At 46.6% G+C, this 18,007-nt stretch overlaps 3 protein-coding genes across 9 annotated transcripts in view; 2 read left to right on the top strand and 1 right to left on the bottom strand.

Moving 5' to 3' along the window:
• The window catches only part of TELO2 (telomere maintenance 2), a 29,722-nt gene extending 18,800 nt beyond the window's left edge, over positions 1-10,922 (top strand). The window contains exon 19 of one of the 3 annotated variants that reach the window (XM_040079192.2): positions 10,854-10,922. The gene's annotated coding sequence lies outside the window, so the exon portion shown is untranslated. Of the gene's footprint in view, positions 1-1,179; positions 1,213-1,317; positions 1,482-10,853 lie in introns of those variants that run through there. The other 2 variants (XM_040079191.2, XM_058422579.1) reach the window with 2 other exon arrangements.
• Positions 586-18,007, bottom strand: part of IFT140 (intraflagellar transport 140) — a 97,592-nt gene continuing 80,170 nt past the window's right edge. For all 5 annotated transcript variants that reach the window (XM_040079186.1, XM_040079184.1, XM_040079187.2 and 2 more), the window contains 12 exons: positions 9,272-9,449; positions 6,848-7,038; positions 5,714-5,809; positions 5,189-5,321; positions 4,956-5,099; positions 4,449-4,577; positions 4,054-4,236; positions 3,175-3,381; positions 2,822-3,034; positions 2,576-2,742; positions 1,477-1,618; positions 586-923 (listed from right to left, as the gene is read on the bottom strand). In XM_040079186.1, the coding sequence (XP_039935120.1) occupies positions 723-923; positions 1,477-1,618; positions 2,576-2,742; positions 2,822-3,034; positions 3,175-3,381; positions 4,054-4,236; positions 4,449-4,577; positions 4,956-5,099; positions 5,189-5,321; positions 5,714-5,809; positions 6,848-7,038; positions 9,272-9,449 (1,984 nt within the window). In that variant the 3' untranslated portion in view covers positions 586-722. The remainder of the gene's footprint in view (positions 924-1,476; positions 1,619-2,575; positions 2,743-2,821; positions 3,035-3,174; positions 3,382-4,053; positions 4,237-4,448; positions 4,578-4,955; positions 5,100-5,188; positions 5,322-5,713; positions 5,810-6,847; positions 7,039-9,271; positions 9,450-18,007) is intronic.
• The window catches only part of TMEM204 (transmembrane protein 204), a 28,574-nt gene continuing 26,633 nt past the window's right edge, over positions 16,067-18,007 (top strand). The window contains exons 1-2 of the mRNA XM_040079195.2: positions 16,067-16,134; positions 16,402-17,431. Of these exons, the coding sequence (XP_039935129.1) occupies positions 17,152-17,431 (280 nt within the window). The 5' untranslated portion in view covers positions 16,067-16,134; positions 16,402-17,151. The remainder of the gene's footprint in view (positions 16,135-16,401; positions 17,432-18,007) is intronic.

Genomic DNA, 18,007 nt, shown 5'->3' with positions numbered 1-18,007 from the left:
CCTGCTTGTGCCAGGGAAGAAACTGGCCTCCAAAAATCTCACTAGTACAGAGGGGCTTGATGTAACTGGTCTTTGGAGAAGGAGCTTCACAGTAAGAAGCTTCAATTGCTCAGAGTGATGCAGCCTGAGCAGAGGTTGGACCAAAGGGCATCCAGGATCCCTTCCAACCCAGGCATTCTGTGACTCTGAGGTTTACCTCAGATGTCTGTAAGTTGTTGCTCTACCCCACATGACCCTCCAATGTATTTAAACACAGAAGCTTCTGTTGGGGAGACTCTGCCTTCAGCCTGCAGGAGTGTGTAGTTTGACTTTTAACCAAGCTTAAGGTCTCATTTCTAGGGAATCACAGATCTGCACCTTAGCCGATCAGAGTTGTACTTGAAAGGCAACTCACAATTTCCACCTCAGTTATTCAGCTCCTTGTACTAAGAAAAAAGTGAAGTTACAATATACAGTTCTTACTGGTTTTTTTCTGCCTCAGATTTATTAAAATACTAAAACCAGCTTTCTAACAGGATGTACATGTGAATCGCAGTATGCTGTGCTTGAGAGAATGTATTAACTCTAATACTGTTGCTTGTACAGTCAAGCAGGAAAAACAGATTTCTTGGTAATAACCAAAAAGCTGTGTGGCAACAGCATGTGACTGATCTGGGCCCCTTAATGAGGATGGAATAAATGAGTTGAAAATAGTCAGCTTTGCATTTGGTAAGTGCTCATTGTCAGGGGTCCTGCACTTCATCAGCCACTTCCTCCTCCTCCCTGTTATCCGTGCTGCCATGGCCAGTGTGTGCTCGGGCCAGGGCTCGGCTCATGGGAATGCCAGCTCCTCGGTGCACAGCCTCCATGATCTGTGGGGACACATAGTAGCTCAGGTTCGAGGCTGGAATTCTTTTCTGCATCTCTTCCAGGTATCGATAAGCCTAAAGGAATGCAGAGATCACTGTCAGAGGGTACACTGTCACAGGGGCCCCAGTAAATTATTTCTTGCACTTTCCACATTAAAAGTGAAGTTCAGCACAGCTGGAGGAACCTGCATTTGGCACCCTCATGTTTCATTGGAGCATTGGAGCAGCAGGCACTGGGCCTGTTCAGGGAGTGTGTGGCACATCTACCCTGAAGGAGTGAGTCACTGTTTCCTCAAATAACTGCCATTTTACAGTTTTCTTCTCTGGCCAGGTGGCAAACACAGTGTGGTGGCATTACTGTGGCATACATCCAGCCAGACCCTCTTCTCGTTGAATCACTGGGAATGCTTAAGAATCTACCACCATTTATGCTGTGTCCTGTGAGCTTTCCTTTTCACTCCTCCCATAGAATGTGTATTTTTCATTAAGTTCCTGAGCTGTGCCTCACCCTGCTGTGCATTTAGGCTCCTACCATGGAACATCTTCCTGCGTGAGAGCCAGACTTCACCAAGCTGCACAGGTGGACAATATGGGTTCTGTAGGTTAGAAGAATTAAAATTTCACTTACTGTATGGAATTCCTCCACTTGTGCATAATGCTGAACCAAAAATCCCAGGACATCACCATGCCGGATGGCATCATCAAAGTTCTGTTCAGCCAGGAGCAGTTCACATTGCCTGACTGCTTCTTCAGTGTCTTCGGGGTAAACTCTAGGAAAGGGCAAAAGGGAGGTTTCACAGCCCAGGGAGAGCATTCAGCTTATCCAGCCAAGGACAGGGAAGAGTTTTTACTGCATTAGGTTTCATGACAGAAGCCCAAACAAAACCCAGAAACCCCAACTTGTCCTGGGGCTGACTGGCCAGTGGGGGCAGCAAGGGAGGGGGAGATTCTGTCCCTCTACCCCTTCTCAGATGAGACCCCCACCTGCAGAGCTCTCTCTAGCCCTGGGGTCCCAGCACAGGCAAGACATGGAGCTGCTGGAGTGAGTCCAGAGGAGGCCATGAAGGTGTTCCAAGGGCTGGAGCCCCTCTGGACCCAGGCTGGGAGAGCTAGGGGTGTTCACTTGGAGAAGGCTCCAGCGAGACCTTAGAGCCCCTTCCAGTACCTAAAGGAGCTCCAGGAGAGCTGGAGAGGGACTTGGGACAAAGGCCCTGAGGAACAGGACAAGGGGAAATGGCTTCCCACTGCCAGAGGGCAGGGATAGATGGGATATTGGGAAGGAATTGTTCCCGGTGTGGGTGGGGAGGCCCTGGCACAGGGTGCCCAGAGAAGCTGTGGCTGCCCCTGGATCCCTGGCAGTGTCCAAGGCCAGGTTGGATGAGGCTTGGAACAACGAGGGGAAGTGGAAGGTGTCCCTGCCTATGGCAGGCTTTTGGAAGACTTCCCACCCAAACCAGTCTGTGATTCTGTGATTTTTATGATAATCATGTTTCTGGCTACATCTCCCTTGGTCTATATCCTTCTCTTTCAGGTTACTTTTCCATCTTTAATGCAATGTTTTAAATGCACTTTTAAAAATCACATTATGGTTTCCCTGCTAGAAAAATGTACCACCAGCTTTTTTTTTGCAGCAAGCTGCACATTATTCATTAAACTTTAGGTTCTGTTAAAACTTCTGTTCTGGTATGATATTTCTGTCACTTAGTGCTCTCCATGCTGCAGCTCACCTCTGAGCATGGATAAACCGCTTTATCAGACTTATCCTGCTCTGCAGGTGGCCAAGTTTGCTTTCCTGTTCCACAGGGCTTCTGGCCTTTGCTTTGGAAAGGCACTTGTATGCTTCTGTCAGTGCTCTGTGTGCTTTTTCATAGTTCTGATACTCCTCAATTTCCACCTGCAAGAGGAGAAAGGAGGTGCTCTTGCTCCAGAACCAATAAACCAAACGCATTCAGCAGTCACAGAAAGGGCAGTACCTGAGCACATGCATCATAGAAACCTGCCAGGAGGTCAAGGGCCCCTCCTTTGGTGTAGAAGCTGATAATATTCGCAATAATCTTTGCGTCCTTACGCCAATCCAGTGACTGCAGGTAGTTGGCTGCCATGATATAAATCTCTCTCTGTCTGGAAACTCCCGCAAAGAAAATAATTTTCTCAGTGTCTCCAGATTTCAGCAATGCCCTCATGGCCTGGCAAGGGAGAGAGGGAAAATATTGTGAGTGCAAAAACACCATCAAAATGGCTCAGAAGTTTCTGGGTAGTTACTGTAGAAGTGTGCTTCAAGGTTTACTTTTCAAAACGCCCTTGTTTTGAGGCTATCCAGGCTGACCTTCAGTTTGTTTCCTGCTTGTGTGTATTTCTTGGTGGCCACGTGGTAGTTGCCTTGTCTCATGCAGCAATCAGCAATTTGCTCCAGCAGCTCCCTCCGGGACTCCTCAGAGAGATCCTGGGACTCCTTGGGTACTGTCATCTTCTCGGCCAGCTCCTCAGTGATGGTCAGGTTCTGCTCCAGGCAGAGCTGCAGAGCTTCGTGGTACTGAAGGAGTAAGAGAGGAATGAGATGTTGCAAACTATTGTGATATCTCACATTTGCTTGTGGTGTAACCTACAGAAATCAGCTACAAAGCAGCTGAGGATGCTCTGTCTGGAACACAGGGCTGTAGTTACACGTCTCAACATCAGGCTGTGTTCAGGCACACACTGTCCCATTTTGTTTGCTGAGAAGAGCATGTTTGTTCTTCCACGACAGCACTGCTCTCACACAAGTATGCCACTAGAGATTCAGCCATTTTGACTCTGAACATGAGATTTTTCGAAGACACACAAATCAGGTTTGTTAGGAATGATCCGTAATAACGTTTTCAGGAAATACAAATAAATGGAAAGATTTTGTTAAATATTTTGGTACTTCCCATATGGGAACAAATTCTGAGTAGGCTATATAAAAGCTTGTAGTCCAGAAAAGGGCTATGTTACCTTGCAAAATGTGGAAGAAAGCCAGCCATAGGAGCTTGTTAAGGAGGAGTGAGGAGTGATCTGGTACCCAGCATTTTGGCAAGGCTGAGCTGCCAGTGCCCCTGAATCACTGGCTGAAGAGGAATCTTGAAACTTTATAAGTGTCTCTTTTATCTGGTTACCTGTACAAATGAATGGCTGTGTGCAGGTGCACACCTGTTGTGTGCTCAGGGGAGCAGAGGGCTCAGCTCACCTTTTTGGCCGTGAGCAGCAGCTCCATTGCCTTCTCATACTGAGCGTGTTCAATGAAGAACCCAGAACAGCGGGCAAGTAGGGCTGGGTCGGACTTCTCATCCAGGTCCTCGGCAATGAGCTGCAGGGTCCCAAACTGCTGCGTGGCAAAGGCCAGCTCCAGGGCTTTGGAGAGGTGTCCTGCCTGCAAAATTAGGAATGAGTCTTCAAAGACTAGAATGAGCACTACAGAGCCAGTTCAAAGGATGCCCTAGAGTGGCTTAATAAAGCATTATTCACCATGAAAAAAGTGACTAATAAACAGGACATAGTAAGCGCTACAGCTGATTTAACATACATCTGCTGTAGGAACTGCTTCAGTGTAAAGTTTGGGAGTTTTTACTAAAAGAGATTTACCTTGTGGTATAACATAACAGCTCTGTCCATTTGATCCCCCTTTTCCTCATAGTAGCAGGCTGCCTCTATCATGTCTTCTGGTGAGCTCAGGAGAGCCAGGTTCATCAGCTGATCATCTAAATTATTCGCCTGTTCAAAAGCAAAGGTTTGGCTCTGGGTGTGTACACACAAATTTCATAATTCCAACTTCTGGCAAGCCTGTAGCTTTATACTGCCACATGGTATTAAACTCTCATACCCTTTTGTGTAAAACCTCTACAACCCATGTGGTTTTCAGCTTCGATTACGATTTTTTCTTTCAGGGAATTTCTGATGAACTGTTCAAGAAAATACATTTCCAAACCACCAAGGCTTTGTTGATCCACCTTTGGTAGAAGAGGTCAGCAGCTCTATCACGGGCTGTCCAAGAGCAGGCAGTGTCTTACGGGAGAGAACGGGCACAAACACCTTGTACCACCAAAGGGAGAACCCTGTGCTGGTGTGGGCACACTGCACCGTTCTGCATACCTTGCACAAGCGGATGGCATTGTTGAACGCCTGGGCCCGGCTGTAGAAGTGCACGGCCTGCCTGATGTCCTCCTGACTCTCGTACTGGCGTGCCAGGTGATAGGAAGCTGCCCCATTCCCCGTTTCATTTGCTATTTCAGCAGCCTGCGGAGGGAATTGTGCAGCTTTACTTCATGGCCATGCTCCTCCCAGGAATGAGCATTCTGGAAGCAGGTAGAAGCAGGCTGCCTTACCTTCTGAATGTTGCCTTGAAAGCAGTGGACACGGACTAGGGAAAAATAATCCTGAGCCAGTTCATAGTATTTTAATGCAGATTCCATGTCTGACTGGCTCTCCAAGTACTGTGCCCACCACTTCCACAGGCTCCTGGAAAAGCAACAGTATTAACTTCAGCAATGAGAACTGCCAGATGCTGGTTTACATTCCTAGAGAGCTTGAACTAAAAACTGTGTTCTAAAATGTGTTCTAAAAGAACTAAAATGTGTTCTAAAACCACATTTTTTAGAACACATGCTTCGACCCAACCCAAGCGTGACAGTCTCAAGATCTGCACTATACAGGAAGTCAGCCTGGATAACCAATGTGGCAGTTCTTGAGCAAGTGCAGCATAAACCTGAAAAGCTGTTAGGAGGGACATGGTGGGTAAGGCAGGGGTTGAATGAGACTGAGAGAATTCACACTCTGTCATCCTAGCTCTCGTCACGAATTGTATGTCAGACCTGACAACCCCATGTAGAAGGAACAAGCATAGCACTGACTTGTCTTTCATCTTGTTGATGTAGTTCTCCAGGGCTTGTAAGTCTTCAGAGAGCATTCGAGGTATTTCGAACCTGTGTGTGTCTGACTTTTCAAAGCTGCAGAGAAGAAGAACATATTAGATGTGAAATGACAGCCTCCTTATTAGCTCTCTATGTATTAAACATCCATTTAATCTTGTTTGCCAGCCATCAACTGACAACACTGGCAACAACTGCTTTAGCTGTATAACTAAGTTCACTGTAAGACCAGCTGCAGTCCACCAGAACCATCAAAAATTAAAAGTTCAGTGGTACTGCCAAGCACTTGGAATGAGGGAGGTGTGATCTTCACAGCACAGGAAATACTTTAAAAGTGCCAGTGATGGCCCAGAGAAGTATTCCAGAAAGTTCCCCAAGCGTCAAGCACACCTGGCTGGACAGGTCACAGATGCCCCAGGCTCCACATCGTACCACCCCCTGCAACATCAGCCTCTGCCACTGCTGGGAGGTCACTGCCCTTACCCCAGCACCACCTCTCCTAACCCCACTGCCCACCATGGCCACCAGTGGGTCCGCCTGAGCACAACAGAGCTCTCCTTTGATTCTGAACAGAACTGACCTTATTTCATCATGATGACAATGACAGTTATGATGATGGGAACTTTCATATTGGGAAACTCATATAGAAACAGGATCTCAAACAAGAAATACAAGACATCAAAAATACCCTCCCCTGACTTCTCATGGCACTTGTCAGTAACAGGAGAGGATCAGGCACCAGAAGCAACCAAGTCAAACTAAATTCTGCTCCAGCAGTTGTGTCTGGGACTCTCGGGAAAAGCTAATAATTGGTTTCATCATGAAAAAGGAAGGAAAAGATGGCAGTGGTCTTCCAGAGACAAACACAGGACTGGATATAAGTGAGGTTTAACTACTGGCCCTGACAGACCCTTGACCTTCTAAGACACTACACATCATTTGCATGAGAGGGTGCTGGGAGGTTTCACTGGGAATACTTTTCACACTGTGAGATAGAAGGCACCAGAAACAGGAAATTACTTAATTTTTACTGGTCATCATCAAACATCCTCCTTCACCCATCTCCAAAGGAGAAAGAAGCTCCCAGTCCCCCAGGTACACCCAGCTGGTGCTTACTGGGTGAGTGCCAGGCTCTGCTGCCCGGTTGCCTCCAGGTGCTTTGCGTAGTTGTAGTGGGTGGTGCGCAGGTGAACCCGGTCATGAGCCTCGGCCGTTTCGATGGCTTTCTGCCACTGGTTGGAGGCCTGGTAGAACTTGTTCAAGAGGTCATACCGTTTGCAAGCCTTGTACAGCCACTCTGCATCCTCCTGGGAGAGGAACACCCAAAATCCCCGTCAGCCCTGACCATGCTGCGTGTCAGTCACACCAGGCACTGCACCTTGGAGCAGTTTATAAGTGCAGGGCATTGCAATGCAATTAAAGCAACAGTCATTCAGGTATGGGGTTTAACAAACTAAATATATGTGGCCTGGGATAGCATATTATTGGGGAACAGGATGGTAGGTAAAAATAAGGAAAGCACTCAGATCCCGACACTTACTGTACAGGATTGACCAGGAGGGAGGGGAATGACACAAGTCATCAATGATCAAATGCTGTCATCAGGAGTGTGAACCACCAAAAATGAAGACATGCTTAGGTGGGGGTACAGCTGCTGACCATGCTGCCCAGGCATGGGTGAGGCTTAGGAGAAGATCCTGGCACTCAGGGTTTGAGAATTAAGGTGCTGCGAGCCAGGGAACCCCTGTGACCTCCCAGCAGGTCTCAGAGGCAGCAATGCTGTTTGTGGATAACTGAGCCCCATTCCTGGGAATAAATGTTAATAATTTATTACGGAATTAGAACAGGAGAGTTTTGCCGATGCTGACGCAAGGGTGAGCAAATTTGGAACTATTATTTTTATTCTCTGAGAGGTACTAACTCCCGTGGAAGGAACATTTTCCTGCTCCACCCAACTGCTGTCCAGCTGAACACTATATTTAGTAAATTGATACTATCTGTCCAAGACAGAAAAATGCTTTCTGTCTCTTATTGTTTCAAATTTTAAAAAGCCCAGAAAGTGGAAAAGGAAGATGCCTGCCCTAGGATTCTGTACGAGATGGAAAAAAGTAGTAGAGCTGCAATTGTTTTGCTGTAGTTCCCTTACACCTCTCCAAACAGATCTAAATATCCAAGAGAAGAAGCACTGACACTTTTCACCCTCATAGCTTTCTCTGCCAGGAAGGCTTTACAAACATTTCATTTGAATTTTCCTTTTTTCCTTGAATTTCCTTTAACTCAAAATAGTTACTCTCGGTCTTTCTCTTTTTCTCTCATACTCATCAAATAACTATAGATTGCTAAATACCTTTTCAAGCCAAATCCTAATTACTTGGCTATTTTCAAGACTTCTTTTCTGTGAAATCTTTTCAAGAGCTGAGAATTTTGCACTGATTTTCTCTGAACCTTTTCCAGTTCATCAGCCTTTTTTTTTTTTTTTTTTTTTTTTTTTTTTTTTTTTTTTTTTTTTTTTTCTGTGATGAGAGACTTAAATGCTGGGAGTCATCATTCCAGCTGTAGCTGCCTTGAATACACAGACAGGAGTTACCAAATCCAGGTCCAGGATGCGGTGTTTCCTTAAACTGATTTTTGCTGTCATAGCACCTTGCTATTTTTTATCTAATTCAGTATTTAATATATATTCAGTTTATATGTGGGTTATTTCACAAATTCTTTCCTAGTTTTCCCTCTGATGGATCATATGCCTACAGTTCCCAAACTAAAAATTTCTGGCTTTCTTATCGTCATTGCTGAAGATATTAAATTAGTGCAATACTAAATCCACTTTAACTAGCACCAGTCAATTTTCAATCCGTATGACAATGCTGGTCTCAAACGCAGCTTAGATCTCAGTTCTATTGGCAATCAAGGGGAATGAAGTCAGACTCCAGACACAAGGTCCACTTTGGGGTGTATTTGCTGCCAGGATGTTGGGCATCCTGCAGATGGAGGAACAAGAGACAATTGTTCCACACACCAACTCTGGGGAACAGCCAGATCTTGTCCTCTGGCTGAGCTGGATCCAGTCAAGTTCCTACTCACACAGTGGAAGAAGTCAGGATAGAAATCTGTGTGACTAGGCATCCCTGGGACAGCACAGGCAATGAATGGGACTGACCAGAGCTCTCCAGCACTCTAGGAAAAGTCTATTTTGCCTAAACTCCTTCAACAACTTCAGGTCAGCCCTCTGTGAGCATACAGCTCTGGCCTTTCACTCTAGAAACAAATGATTTCAAAATGGATCTTGTGTTCCATATCAGAGCTTAAAACATGTTTGTTGAAACATTTTAACTATAATAAAATATAGCCTTTTTTAAATCCAGTGAAACCTAGAATGATTAAGCTTGGAAGAGGCATATGCCCCAGGAAGGCAGGCTTTTGTTAAATGTTTCACACATTAAACAATCTTTAAAAGATGTTTCCTTCAGTCAGCAGTTTCTTTCACCGAGTAATTTTTCGGAGTCTGATACAAAGTCTTCACCACTTGGCTGTGAGATTTACCAGCATGCCCAGCTGGATGGCCAGCACAGCCACCCTGGCCTCCTGCTCTGGCTCTTGCTCAGCCTCTCGCAGTGCCTTGGCTCCTCTTGCATGACCCATGTGCCCCAGGCAAATTCTGGCAACATCAAGCCTCTGAGTCTTCACACACATACGAGCCATGTTCTCCCAGACAGCCTCACTGCAGGAAAGGGGAAAGAAAAGGAGAGCTGTTATTGTGTCACTTGGAAGGCAGGTGAGATGTGAGGAGTGTGAAAGGGGAAACCATCAGTACATTGGGAATGGGGTGACTGTAACAGAGACTCCAGCAGCTGTGTGAAGACTGAAGAGGAACAGAAGCAGGCTCACACAAAGAGCAGTTCTTGGGCTAAATTACCCCATCCTTAAGGAAATATTGTGGGATTTGATTTACACCAATGTCTAAACAACAGCAGTTACACCTCTACCCTGGAGACAGGCTGAGAGAGCTGGGGATGTTCAGCCTGGAGAAGAGTCTCTGAGGAGAACTTAAGAGCACCTTCCTGTGCCTAAAGGAGCTCCACGAGAGCTGGAGAGGGAGTTGGGACAAGTGATGGAGGGGCAGGACAAGGGGGAATGACTTTAAATTGAAAAAGGGGAGATTTCAGATTGGAAGAAATTCTTCCCTGTGAGGTTGACGAGGCCCGGGCACAGGGTGCCCAGAGAAGCTGTGGCTGCCCCAACCCTGGAAGTTTTCAAGGCCAGGTTGGAGGGGGCTTGGAGCTACCTGGGAACAGTGGAAGGTGTTCCTGCCCAAAGCAGGGGTGGCTAGAACTACATGGTCTTTAAGGTCCCTTCCAACCCAAACTAGGATGTGATTCTATGTTTGCACGTATATAAGCATTTATCATGTGCCCATCCTGCTGTAGCTGCAACCTATAGACAGCCACAACTCCCACACTGATGTTCAGAAATCAGAATTAAAATTATGAGAAAAGTCTTAACCTCACACTGGAAATCTCCTGCTGCAGTCTGAAGTGGTTTAAATACTGAAGGACTGTTGGGAGCCCAATTGTTGTACTCAGTAATAGGGAACATTGTGTACAAAAATTGTCAAACAACCATGTTCTAATTTAAAACTTGCATAAAACAGGCAAAAAGAAAAGCTTTGTGATGCTCAGAACAAGAACTCCTCAGGGTTATGAATTCACAGTTAACACTGCAAAGTCCCCTGCCCAGGCAAGGCAGGATGGGCTGAGGACCATGCTCACGGCTGGAATGGCTGGCAGAATTACTCAGCAGAAGCACCACGACAGAACTGACCATCACAGAGTGGGACAAGCGAAGATTTTCACAGATTCTGTTCACATCTGAGGCTCTTCAGAATTTCATGCAATATGTTTGACTAATAAAAACCATGAGCATTCAGAATAAGGTTTTCTTCAATGTCACCCTCAGCAGAGTTACGGTCTGTGCAGTTCTCAGGCACCAACACAGCACAAAGTACAGATCTAAATTTTAAAAGCAGGGAAAAAAGAAGAAAATAATAGAACAGAATGACACTTTATGACCTGCCACCACATTCCCTTCCAGTTTTCCTATGATTAAAATGATTTTCTGTTTCCAGTGGCTGTGGGTAAGCCCTGCACAAACAGGAGAAAGTGACTAACTGGGAAACAGTGGAACAGGTGAAACATGATGTGCTCTTCAACATATACATTAAGAAAAGGCATGGGAAAATTCTTTGCATAATTTACTTTAGAATTAGAGCATCTTTTACTTGCAGTGCAACTCATATAAAGGTTTCTGGTAGTAAAGAACAAAAGTGATACAGACTTCACTGAGAACAAACAGTATAGAGTCAAAAAAAAAAAAAAAAAAAGGAACAGAAGTGATAAATCAGGGACAAATTTCAGAAAGATCAGAAGTGCTTCTGGTTTAGAAAAGCAAAAATGCATGTCTGAGTGCCACCTTTCTTACAACTCAGTGGTATTCAAACACAGCTCTTTACCTACATGTCCAAGCTCCCTAGCTGAGGAGCCAAAAGGAACATTGAAATAAAGCATGAAATAAAGGTAATTTCAGACCTGGAAGGGCCTGACAGAAACCAGTGCTAGATCCTTCTGCACATCATCCCTCAATACAGAAACGCTGCCTTGTGTCAGCAGATGTGACCTTCCTAATTTCTGAAAAGCTTGAAAAGTTTTCTCTTTTATTCCAGACACTATCTGTATCTGGAATTGGGAAAAGTGTGAAAAACACCTTTGAAGAACACTGACATTATCAACATGCTGTTAGTTATGTTCGCCTGGCTTTGACCAACAGCCGGTTGAGTTCTGTCCTTAGGAAGAGCTGCTCAAGGCTGTGCCTGGGCACAGCAGTGCTTCACAGCACTTGAGGAGAAGTACATTTTCCAAGCTCTGCATTGTGCCAGAAGAAGCTACCAACAGCCAGCTGGCTCTGGGTGAAGGAATGCACGTCTGTACTGGGCTCTGTCAAGCTGACTAACAGTGAGTTTCTGAAAGGAAATCAGTCTTTATTTTTCAGAGCTCTGACAGCTCTCGGCTCCCTTCATGCAGGAAGATGAGAGTTCATGGGCTCAAACAGAGGAGCGGATGGGATTCTTATTTAGACTACAGGGAGTGGAAACTTTTGAGAGGAAACTGACTACACTGTATATTTTAAAGTACAAAGTTAAAAGATAAGAGCGTGCAGAGAGTCACAGCAGGATTTAGGATGATGTTGCTCATCATCTCTCAGCTGTGTTATGCTTTCCTGGATGGTAATGACTCCTGCCAATGTCAAAATTCAGCAGGAGCTGCTGCCCCTAGGACTCCTCTTTGTGAGCTCTTGCCCCCGCCCCCCCAACCTGTCTGTGGGCTACGTGGGCACCCTCTCCCCTGAGGAGCTGGAGTTCTGCCATCCCACCTCTTTCTCCTCCACGCCAAACCATTTGCAAAATGAACCTGAGAGGCTTGAGCCATGGGTATGCCAGGGCAGCAACAAACACAGAGGGAGAAACATCTGCAGTCAGTGTACTCTGCAGCTGGTTTTATTCTGGCAGTCACTGCCTTCTGCCATCCTGTCTGGGCAGGGGGTGAGAACACCAGGCTCAAACTGCACCAAAGACACTGAATGTGGGAGTGTTCACAGAGAGCACAGCTTGCATGGACTCTCCCAGCACAGAGACCACAGCAAGAGGTAAGAAGGACACCAAAGAAAGGTGTCCCTTTAGTTGGTGCTAAATGCTCCTTAAAGTCCTTTCCAGCCCAAACCATTCGATGATTCTAAGATTCTGAGAGACATGATCAACTCAGCAGCACAAGTACCCATGGCAGGTGAGACCACTGACTCCCTCTGACCATCCTGCATCTGCTTCTGCTTTCTCTGAAGTCCTGCTTCTCCTCTGCAGAAACACCTGAAGGAGTGTTTCACCTAAGGAACCTTGCTCTGCCCAGAGCAGTTCCCATCCCCCACTGGGTTTGGTTAGCAGCTGCACAGGGCAGAGCAGCAGCCACAGTCCTCATGCAGCAGAGTTCCTTCCAGTAGACACATCCTTCGCAAGAGGGACAGTGTTCTGATAAGATACATGGAGAGGAAAGGGTAGGGAAGGGGAGGGGATCCTGAGAGTACCCACAGTCCACTTCCATTTCTCTCTCTGTTTCACGAAGAACAATCTCAGCCACAAGATGGACAATCTCCCTGCAGGCACACACCTCCAGCACCAGGGCAAGTTTTGCTGCCCCTCAGAAATGTGGGTCTGGTGAAGGAATGAGAAACAGGAGGCGCAGAACAGGCTCACTTAAATCCCAGGGAAAACCACAGTTTATCTCCCAACAGCTGCCAGTGTAGTAAGAAAGCTGAATCTGTCCATGCACCCCTAAAAGGCAGGCCCTGCTGTCCATATAAAATGCCAAGGAATATTTTCCCCGCTCTCAACTCTGACTCTGGGAATTTCCTGTTCTTCCCCTCCTCCTCCTCCTTCCATCCCCCCTGGAAAGCCTCTCACATCTGTACTTCATCAGCTGAAGCTGGAACTTACAGGAGCCCGGGCGCAGCGGCAGTGGGAGCAGAGCCGTAGGAAGGCATTCCCAAGCAGCACAGGGACGCACCCTCCACTGCTGCACCCTGTACTCCCAGGCTCCAGGCCACATCCACAGTGCCAGCGATTTGGGAAGCAAATGCTGACGCCTCTGAAGAGTGGACACAAATTTTACCACATATTTGATGAAAGTTTCCTTGCTTTGTATATGACCTTTCTCATCTGTTTTTCTGTGGAAGTGTGTTTACAGCATCCACAGTCTGATCTCACAAACCCTTCTGTTCCCATATATTTTTCATTGCCTATTTAGCACAAAAGTTTAACGAAAAAACGTGGAATATTATTTAGAAGTGCTGGAGATTTATGTCTGAAGCATCTCACTGAAAAACCTTTTCTCCCTGTATTTAATGGGCTGTATTTGGAAAATGAACATTGATCAGAATCAGGGTGAAAAAAAAAAAAGTATCTCTTTTCAATTTGGGCCCCACTTTGTTGAACTGAACCCTATAATATGCACATTACCTATACTAAATTAATATTGCACCCTATAATATTATACATATAAATAGATAATCACAGAACCACAGAACAGTTTGGGTAGCAAGGGACATTAAAAACCATCTTGTTCCAAATCCCTGGCAAGGGCAGAGACACCTTTCACTAGACTGGAAAACTTTAAGGACTTGAGAAAATGAGGTTTTATCTGATGTAGCTAAATTAAGTTTGATGCTTTTAAAAAGGCGTTGATGGCATTCTGGTTGTATCTTTCCGTGGGACCAAAGGACAACAAGTAACCAAGTGACAGATGAAAAGTTGTAACAGTTCAGTGAGACTCTTGGTAGTGCTAATGGTATTCTGTGAGCTACTCTAAGAAAGGTCAGGTATTTTTCATGTATGATCCAAACACTGAAAGCTGATGAGGCTACTCCTAAGAACTCTTACCTGGCAGAAAAAGACCACTTGATAAAGCAGTTCCACAGAATATATCTAAAATATCTCACTGAATACATAGCTTTGTTCCAAACTTACCCTCGTAAAACCAGCACCAAGAGATTTCTTCACGTGGGTTGTGTGACACAAACCCCTGTGCCCCACAGAATGCGGTGAGTGCTGCAAAATGCACATCCTGCTGCCGGTTTGTCAGCAAAGAAGCGTTCACTAAGGTAGTTTTTTATTAAGGATCAGGATTCCCATACTGTTTAAATTGGATATTAGGGAAAATTTCTTCCTGGAAAGGGTGGTCAGGCACTGGCACAGCTGCCCAGGGCAGTGGTGGAGTCACCATCCCTGGGAGGATTTAAAAGCTGTGTGCATGCAGCAACTGGGGACATGGGTCAGTGGCTGGGGCAATGGTTGGACTTGATATTTTCCAACCTTTATGATTCTATGACTAGACTGATGTGTTCAGCCTTTGTAAAATAAAATTGCTGTTGTTTTTAATGTTACATGAGAAGGAAGCTTGTGTCCTGCTGAAAATATATACTCAGACTTCATCAAATCACAAAAATCAAATGTGGGGAGGCAGAAGCAGGTCTGTGACTTTTTCCTAAAGGTAAATCTCTCCTGGTGTTATCTACATAAAAACATCATCTACCTTGCTGCTGAATCCCTGGCTTATAATAAACACAGAATCATAATAACAAATAATCCAAGGGGATTAAAATATGCAAAGATGGTCACTGCTGGTAGGAAATTTCTTTGAAGAATGGCAGACACTGGTGTTTTTATACTGAAAGTTATAAAACCAGCGATGTCCAGAAACATGATCAATCACAGGGAAAAAAAGAAACCAAAGACCCTATAGTGCTGTCAAGGGATGAAGATGCTCAAAGTACTTAAAGCTTAATTTGTTTAAAGATTAAAAATTATCAGAGTACATGGAGGAGGGTTGAATTCATAGCCAGGTTAGTACATTCCACTTCAGTAGCTGAAAACTCATTATGGGAGTATACCAGCTTTAGCAGAATTTCCCCCCCTTCTCTCACCAACCAGACTTGAAAATAAAATGTTGCCTTGCAAAAAAATTCAGACCAGTTTCTTTCTGCGTATTGGCTCGGGTCAGGGCAGGTCAGTTGGTTAGAGGCAAAGCCTCTTGCCTGGTAAGACAGAATTGCTATAAAATTAAATCAGTTTTTAATCTAACTTATTGATTACAGGAATGTGAACTCCTGTGCCAGCCCCTCAGGTGTGGCAGTGCCTGGCAAGGCAGGTCTGTGCCAGGTGTCCTCGGTGCTGACACATGTGCTTTCAGGTCAGTGTGTACAAGGCAGTGCTACACAATGCCTGCAGAACTGTGCCACACTCAGCTCAGGAGGGGCATAACCTCAGGGCCGGGCGGTGCCCAGCAGAATCCCTGTCCTCGTTCAGCAAAGAGCCGTTTGGAGTGCCAGTCTGGGCAAGACCACTCCGGAACATCCAGCTTCAAGGACAGTTTGGAACGCCCTCAACAACTCTTCAAGCGGTTGATGAGGAAAGCCCGTGCCTCGCCCCGTGGCGGTCTGTCCGTGCCAGGCTCTCAGCAGGGACAATGCCACCAAGCACGTGGCAGCAGTTCCCACAGCCCGGGCACCCAGCGGAGCGGGCAGCGGCCCTCGGAGATCTCTGGGGACTCGGGCTGTGCCAGCCCCGCACCGGCACCGTGCGTGACTCCCAGCCTCACTCACATCCCAACACTTGCCCTTGCCTTTGCAGACACCCCCAAACTGGGTTGCTGTTGGCTTGAGAATCTCGAGATTTTATACTTCCTATTTGTCCGCTGCGCTCCCTCCTATGGCGCAGAGAGGACGCGGACATCAGGACACCCCCGCAGCGCTTTCGTCGCACTGTCCAGCAGCGAACCCCAATATTGGTTTGCTTCTAGGAAAAGGTATTTAAAAATCCCTCTCCTCCCTCCTCTTCCACAGAGCTGACACCCCGAGGGCTGAAGCTGGGATTTCCTTCTCTGGCTTTCCGTGCGTGTCCCGGCGGCCCTGCTGGGGGCAGCGGCGAGGGGAGGAGGCCTGAGGCAGGGAGGGGGCTCTCAGAGGGGAGGAGGGACAACTTTAGAAGTCTCCATAGTCTTTTCCTTTCAGGAAACACATCCTGTTAATGTTTGACTGCCGTAGCAGTGGCTTTTTTTTTTTTTTTTTTGCAGTCGACTACGCCCGAGGCTCACCAAAACGAGCCACAAAAACAGCCATTTCCTCTTGGTGGGGAGCTGGGGGGGCCTTTTCCTCACGGCAGTGGCTGTTCTCATCCCGGCACTCACGGCTCGGCTCTTTGGAGAGGGACAGGGCAGAGCAACCTCCTCGAGATACTCCAGGCTTGCAGATCACCTTTGGGATGACCGCACTCCCCTCTGGCTCGGCTTGGCTTTGAGAGGATGACATCTGTCACCGTTTGCAGGATATTCTGAAGTCTGCGCCCAAACCCAGGCTTTTGGAGCAGCAGTGGTTGGCTTGGAGGACCCGGCGCTTGGCAGGCTACAGCGAGCATCCCATCCCACCTCTGCCCATCTCGGCTCCGGCTTTCCTGCCCCAAGACTGGATTCTGTCTGGATTCACCCTGTCCAACACAGAATGGACCTCCCCGTCATCCAGTTCACCACGGGACTGGCATTACTTATCAAAGTGCAAGAAGGTGGATAAGTCAACGCTAAGAAGGACCTAACAAAGCTTCTTTGGGATCTTATTTTATGGAATTCTCCTATCTACCTCACAAAATTCTCATTTCCTTGGTCAGAAATCCCTCTGGAGTCAACTTCAAGAATGAACGGTGATGTCCTCTAGCACCCTGTAACATCCCAGCACAGCTGCCTGTTCCCAGCCCAATTTCAATGTGCTGCAGCTGACTGGGACCTCGTGTCGTCTGCGCTTAGAGACTGGCAGCGAGCTGACAGTCAGATATGACTGTCCAGAAACTGGTAGCCACAGCTGTGTTGGTAGCCCTGGTCTCACTCATCCTTAACAACGCGGCTGCCTTTACCCCGAACTGGGTGTACCAAACGCTGGAGGACGGGCGCAAGCGCAGCGTGGGGCTCTGGAAGATGTGCTGGCTGGCAGAGCGGAGCAGAGCGAGTGCAAGCACCAGTGCCAGGCACGGGCAAGGGGAGGAGCAGGAGTGTGAAGTCCTGGGCTGGGGTGCAGAGTCGGCTGGGTTCCAGGAGTCACGCAGCACTGTCAAACGTAAGTGCAGCCTCTTATCTTCTCTGCAGACATGATTGATAGGGTGCACCTGGTCCCCAGAAGTTCGATGGCCTAACCCTGAAATCGTGTTATCTGTCTTAGTCTAAACATCTCTTCACATTCATTCCCAAATAAATTAATTTCAGAAAATAAGAAGCATGAAGTCCACCAGTGATGAACTAAACTCCTCCTCCCCCCCTCCAAACCAGTGATCTGCATGGTGCTGCCTGGTTAACAGCCCAGGAATAAATCTGCTTTGAAAAAATGATCTGAGGAGTGTAAGCCTAATGTTTGGAGACATCTTGGGCTCACTTCTCCCTCCTGAGCTCCTGCTCTAAGATATCCCTTCCTCCTCAGTACATCAGCAACCACAGTTGCTCTGAATACCCTAAAACTAAAAAAAAAAACAAAAAAACAACCAAAAAAAAAACCAAAAAAACCACCACCCCCCAAAAAACCAACCCAAACCCCAAAAGGTATTGCAATGAATGACATGTTGAGTTATTTTTTGCTTCTGTTTGCTTTTGTTGGAAATGCCAGAAATAGTTGTGATAAAACCAGGTAAAATTGAGAAAG

This window comes from Hirundo rustica, chromosome 15, assembly GCF_015227805.2.
Source record: "Hirundo rustica isolate bHirRus1 chromosome 15, bHirRus1.pri.v3, whole genome shotgun sequence".
In the NCBI taxonomy this organism is placed as follows: domain Eukaryota; kingdom Metazoa; phylum Chordata; class Aves; order Passeriformes; family Hirundinidae; genus Hirundo; species Hirundo rustica.
The sequence above is the reverse complement of the archived record's forward strand: the minus strand, read 5'-3'. Positions and strand labels throughout refer to the sequence as shown.